Source organism: Austrofundulus limnaeus, unplaced genomic scaffold (assembly GCF_001266775.1).
Source record: "Austrofundulus limnaeus strain Quisiro unplaced genomic scaffold, Austrofundulus_limnaeus-1.0 Scaffold124, whole genome shotgun sequence".
Lineage (NCBI taxonomy): Eukaryota > Metazoa > Chordata > Actinopteri > Cyprinodontiformes > Rivulidae > Austrofundulus > Austrofundulus limnaeus.
In genome coordinates, this window is record NW_013952526.1 from 175,405 (window position 1) to 181,859 (window position 6,455).

General features: G+C 37.3%; 1 protein-coding gene across 1 annotated transcript in view; it reads right to left on the reverse strand.

Annotated features, from left to right (window-relative positions):
* Positions 1 to 6,455, reverse strand: part of si:ch211-186j3.6 (neural-cadherin) — a gene marked incomplete in the record, with an annotated part of 280,048 nt that overhangs the window by 24,573 nt on the left and 249,020 nt on the right. The window contains 1 exon segment of the mRNA XM_014015180.1: positions 366 to 610. Within this exon segment, the coding sequence (XP_013870634.1) occupies positions 366 to 610 (245 nt within the window).

A 6,455-nucleotide genomic window follows, 5' to 3' on the forward strand; every position in this document is an offset into this window, starting at 1 on the left:
CATTAGCACCTCTAGTAATATATTTACTGAGAAAAATGGTTACGTGTTCAATACTTATTTTACCTGCTGTATGTGATTAATTCTGAGGATGCAAACTGAAGAGCGGTGGTGTGAAAAGGCTAATGTGATTTTAAAATGTTACTTTGGTATGACTCAGGCTGACATAAATTTGATCCATCCAACATGGCGGCAGACACTGAAAGAATAAGTGGCTAGTCCTGTTGCATTTTATAAACCCAATTAAACAATATCAGAAAAATATAAGAAGCTGCTTGATGTAATCATGGTTTTCAAATCCCCTTGGAGATACTGTATCATTAAACAATTGACAAATACAAGTAGCCTGTAGCAGAAATAATATTTACCCAGTAATGCCATGAAGCAGATACACATGGCGAAGAGGGAGCTGAAGCTCAGGCCCACCTCCTCCCTGTAAACTGCCAGGGTGGTCTCACAGTGCCGTCCTCTGAATCCCTCCGGGCAGTGGCAGGTGAACTTGGAGGGCGACTGGGCTACACACGTCCCATGGTGACAAGGCCGCGTAGCACACAGGGTATAGACACAGGACTTCCTGGTCCCGTTCGCACGAATCATGTGGCCAGGTGGACATCTGCAAAAACCCAGTCAGTGACAAATACAAGAGAAAGCTGAAGGAAAAAGTTCAAAGGGCACAATCCAGAAATATACTGCAGTTCAATTTGACTGAGTGTAACAACCGTTGTAAAATATAATGTCACTACATGAAAATACACTCTTCAAGACAGCATCTCAAAGATGCAGAAAATAAGAGGGAAAAACCAATTTGGCGAGTACTAACAGCGCAGCAGCATCAGGATTGCCTTCACACTAAAGGAAATTTTCAAAATTATTCTGGYCCAGTCATGTTCTAATAGGTCATGAAGAGTGTGTTGTGGTCAACATTTTGCTTTCTCCAAAGAAGGAGTCTGGCAGAGTGTGAGAAACACTGGTTCTTAGCTTAATAATGAACTWGTTTTAATGTAAAAAAACAGCTCATTCTGCCAAAGATATGTGTATGATTTCAGAAGATTTTTTAAGGACAACTAAATCTCCTAATCATGCAACAGGAAAGCATGAAAAACACATTCTCACTTCCTACTCATCATATATGAATGCTTGGTCAGGCTCCCTTGGTGTCAAATATTAACGCAGAGGGAACCCCCTYGCATCAACATTTGATGTGCAGAATGGTCTCATTGAAAGCTATAGAGATTCCCAAACTTGGGAAACTGACAACATGCGAATTTTGTTCAATTTACAGCTCTAATGAGCATGGAATTTTAATAATTGCCACCTGAAGTGATGGGGTATTTTTCCAGAAGTTTTAGTGATTTTAGGTGGTGTTTTTTGTTATATCGCTTGAAAACAGACAAGTGGGTTTTCAACCACCCACAGCTCAACTATTCACACTCAAAAAAATTCTCAATATATGGTCATTTGTTCCCACAGTTGTAAAAGGAACACATCCAGCAAATTTCACCCACTTTYGTGTAGAATTTGATTAAGTACCGAAAGAAAAATTCAACTTCTAAAATCTAAAGAACGTAAATAAACAATTCAGTTTTGTTGCACTTTTCTACAAGCACATTTTGCTCAACCAGACAACAAATCTGAGAAGAAATTCAGGACAAACTTGGATATGTTTGCAGCATAAAGTTTAGGATTTTTTTTCCCTGTATTTGAGCAGCTTCATCCCAGCATCAAAAAAAAAAAAATCCCCAACCAGCATTTTGAAGCAACATGAAGTAAGAGCATGTGAATTCCTCAATCACTGGTGACCATCACATGTATGTACTGTATGTGCAGTACATTCAGTGAATAACTTGTGAGAGCAAGTTTGAATTATGGCCTAAAGGGCCTCTCATAAAAAAAGCCTGGTAGCAGAACTGAATTGCTTTTGTCTGCAGCACAACTCATCTGTGAGCAATATTTATTCAATTCATACTCAGCTATTTATACGTGCATCATATTACTTATCAGTATAAATCAGTGTCATATTCGATGGCTCATTATTGGTCATTAGGAGAAATTAAAGTCAGCAGCAATGTTTCATCATTCACTCATGAATAAAACCATCTGTGGCCAAAATATTTTGTTTGCACTATCCATAAAACCAATCAATAATTAATATATACTCAAAACAGCATGTTGTTTATGATGAGCATTATTTTTTACTCTTCTTTTTCTCATCTCTATCCTCAGATAATATGCATGACTAGTTAAGCTGTAGTAAATGTGTCAACTTTAGCATAAACAGTACACTAGTTTAAACACAGCTAATGCTTGGAGGACAGGACAACAAACCACCAACACATCTGGTGTCATAAAAACCTGCCTGAATGCACAAAATAGTAAATATAATGCACAGCATATGAAATAAAAGTGGTGATATACTGTAATCGTACTCAATTAAAGTGTTTATTTTTCCTGAAAAAAAAAGAAACTACTGTAGCGAGAGTAAAAATTATCCAGCATTAAAAACTGTTCCCCCAAACTCTCAGCAGAACAACTCCTTAAGTGCATTTATCTGAGTAAATTTGACTCATTACCACCCACATCTAATCTTATGGAATATTTATTACAATTTCCCACTAGTGGAAAAGTTAATTACTCCTTTAATCATTGATCTTACAGGGATGTAGACTTTAATAGAGAAGGAACTGCGGGAGATAAAAATGCTGACTGTGGCACCGGCAGTAACAAGGGTGATTTTATGCAGATGGGGCCACATTTTCTGCCTCACTTCAGAAAGCACTACTGTAATTAAAAGCTCATTTGGGTGTAACAACTCAAACAAACATTTTATGAGCCCACTAATGCTGCATCTCATTCAGTGTCAATGAAACGGCTCCAGGCTGTATATTTGATGGCATCAGAAATGAGTTTTGCTTCTTGTCTCTGGTGAGGTGCTCATGCTTATAAATAATGACTTAACTTTACCATCAAGCACAACAATAAATTCCAAAACAGTTCTTTAATTTATAGCGCAATTGTTTATCCTCAACCACCAAACTTATTTTGGCACAGAGATGAAGAGTTAATGTACTGGATCTTCTCCCAAAGTCTCCTATAATTCTATAATAATGCTCACATCAAAATAATCAGTTCAGATTTTACACTTGCTGAATTGCTGAGAAGCTCTGTCAGTTCTGCTATTGTTTAAAATATATATTTTTCAGTCTTTTGGTGTTTTTTTAGACAACTTACTTCAAGAATGAAAACAGCAGAAAAGTAGTGGAGAAAGTCAAAAAGAAAAAAATTGTATAGGTCTTCTGGACGGGTTCTTCTCTAATGAAACGTTTCGTCTCTCCTCCAAGAGACTTCTTCAGTCTGAGAGTTTCAGGCAAAATTCAGGCTTTTAAGCCCAGCCGCCATGTGACTGATACTCACATCACATGGCTATCGTTGACACCTAATTAACATTTATTGTTAACAGGGGGGTGGAATGATACTGGCAATGGCCGCGCTGTAGGAGGGGGACAACTGAAAACGGAGGCCTCCACCTCTGTTTAATGATGGACGGTCTTTCTTCACAAAAATGGCTTCTTTTACTCCTCTCTCAAACCAACGTTCCTCTCTATCAAGAATGAGAACATCCTCATCTCTGAAAGAGTGAACGCTGGCCTGTAAATGAGTGAAAACTGCAGAGTTCTGGCCATTAGAWKTAGCTCGTCTGTGTTGGGHCATTCTTTTGAACAGTGGCTGCTTTGTTTCCCCGATGTATAACTGGTCACAGTCCTCCTGGCACTTAACAGCATATACAACTTACCTATATACATATACCTACACAGTTTTTTTCTTTTAGATTTTTTTACCTGGATTACTGAGATGCATCAGGACAGTGGAGAAAGTGAATTTTCATAACCACTACTAAGATATTTATTCAAGTTATTTGTAATATATCAAATTACACTCAAATTTACTGATCTTTATACTCTTCTTATTTAACTTTTATGTAAATACAGAAGTTACAACACAGTAATAGTCTGATTTACTTCAAAAATTTTACTTAAACATTTTGAAGTGGGATTCTGTGAAAGGGATATGAATTTATATTGATTAAAAACTAAGGTTTTACCTGCTGTAAATAGCTCTTGGAATGGCCTCAGTTTAGAAAAATCAAGTGAGTCTAGGTTGACAAGTTAAAGGCTAGTCCAAATGTAGCTAAAACTAAAGTGGGTTGCTTTTGTTGTAAAGCAGCTCCAAAATCAAAATGTTAATGACAGACAAGAACACTATTTTACAAACTGCTGCCAGTTTTCCATTACATGGTTATGACATGGTACAGGGGAGTCTAATATAAGATTTTGGAAATCGGGGTTGATTAATGTCAGCAGAGATCCTCTTTGGTCACAGCTGCATTTGGAATATGTGTGTTAGCTCTTAAATCCTGTCAGATTTAAACTTTTTTCTCTCCAAGACATTTTTTAAGTAATCCTCAACAGATAAGATATTAATTGTTCATATTTTTACACATAAAACTTGCACTTCAAAGATTCTAAACTATTCCTTCAAGTTTTATTTCCACAAAACAACAATTGTAGCAGTATGAATTGCAAAACATCCTTAACTCAAGGTATATGCAAGAAAACATCACGTCTGACTCCAATAAAGAGCACTGTCAGTGAAACACTGCTGGCTGAGAAGGTCTGCTTGTTTAGGTTGTATTCTCTGCCTGTCAGGACCAGAAGTTGCTCTCTAGTTTTCATCTCGCAGCCACTGCAGGCGTAGGCAGGTTTTATAGTGCCAAAGAAGAAAACATGCTGCTTTTTCAATACAAATGGGCTGCAGAGCAGTTTTAAAGGTTTTTATGTCATTTTCTTTTCTTCTAAAAGCTTTTAAATACAAGCTAAAATACATCCCCGTGTGATTCTTAGACCCTGAGTGTTTTTCATTTTGCCTTCAGAGCAAAAAAAAAAAAAAAAAAAGAAAAAAGTGGGATACCTAGTCTTTGGAAGTTAAAACCACACTTCAAATTTAATTTCCACTGTTCAGAGTAAATGCCAGCCATCTTGAAAATGCAGGTGGGAGACACAGATCTTGCTGTTAAAAAGGCTCATTTGCTTCAGTCGGGGATTTGTGTGCCCTCACTAAATCTCAGCACTCAGAATTCTTTTTTTTTTTGCCTTGGAGTGTGTGTAGGTGTTGAATGCAGGACACCTGTCAGTCARAGGAACATAACGGCTTCTGTTTTCAGCCCTTTGTTATCATTGCTCATCATCAGACAGGGCTGGAGTCTGTGTAGGAATAAAGTGTTGCATGCTGACCCGTATGAATAAACATGCTCATCTACAGAACTGATCTACAAATGGGGTCCTATGGGAGTATGTGAATACAAGGTTGGTTTTATTTTGCTTCATTATTTTTTTTTATCTTGCTTTGACAATATGCTTTTGTGTAGAAGTTGTAAGGAAAACTGAGAAGAAATTGTAAAGGGCTGTTTATATATGTATGTGTATTTTTCAGAACAGTAAAATAKTTTACAATTTAAAATAGTGATGTTATAAACTCTACAAACTACAGTACATATCTAATAGGAAATGAAACATAAAATTAGAATGCCACAAAAAATGTAAACGCAAATAAAAGTATGAATAAAAGTCATCTGTATGTATAATTTAATCAACTATAGGTAATGCTCAAAAAACACAGAAGACAAATGCTGCAATTTTATAGCAAATTTGCTTTAAAAAAGATAAAAGTCACACTGAGCTCCATCTGTACAAGCACTTTCATTCATCTGTTCCCAGGCAAACAAAAACATCACACAATCATTCAAGCTCACTGGGCATGTGCATGGTGGGGTAAGCAGGAAACAAAAGGTAATGGCTCAGATGTGATGGATCAGAGGAGGACACAGGTTGAGTCATATGATTCAGGGTACAAACGTGTGTTAACGTTTCTATACTTTTGGAGTCATGCCAGCAATTCAGACTTTTTTTTTCTTCCTTAAGCCCCCATTTGCACTTGATAAGGATCCTTTAAAGAAAACCACTGAGATAGTGAATGGTCTTTGCAGRGCATTGGTGAGATCCTGGGCATTTTAAGAACACAGTGGGCTCCCCATCATGCCTGATGGAGTGTAATGGGTGGTGGAAAGTTTTCAGTATGCACAAAACATCCATAGTAAGGTTGTGGGGGTTTGACATGGCAGCAGCCCACCTGTAGAGTGTGAGGAAATGTGGCAACAGCAGTGGCAGTAGATCCATGATGTGCGGCCCACATATTTTGACATAGCTTGGTTGTTGAGAAATTCAAGCAGAAGTTGAACTAATTTGAAGCCACGCTGGCATCTCGCCTGGACTAAGATTATGATTGTGACAAGGTCTTGGAAACAACCTAGTTTACAGTGGGTAAAATAAGTATTGAACACGTCACCATTTTTCTCAGTATATATGTTACTAGAGGTGCTAATGACATGAAATTTTCACCACATG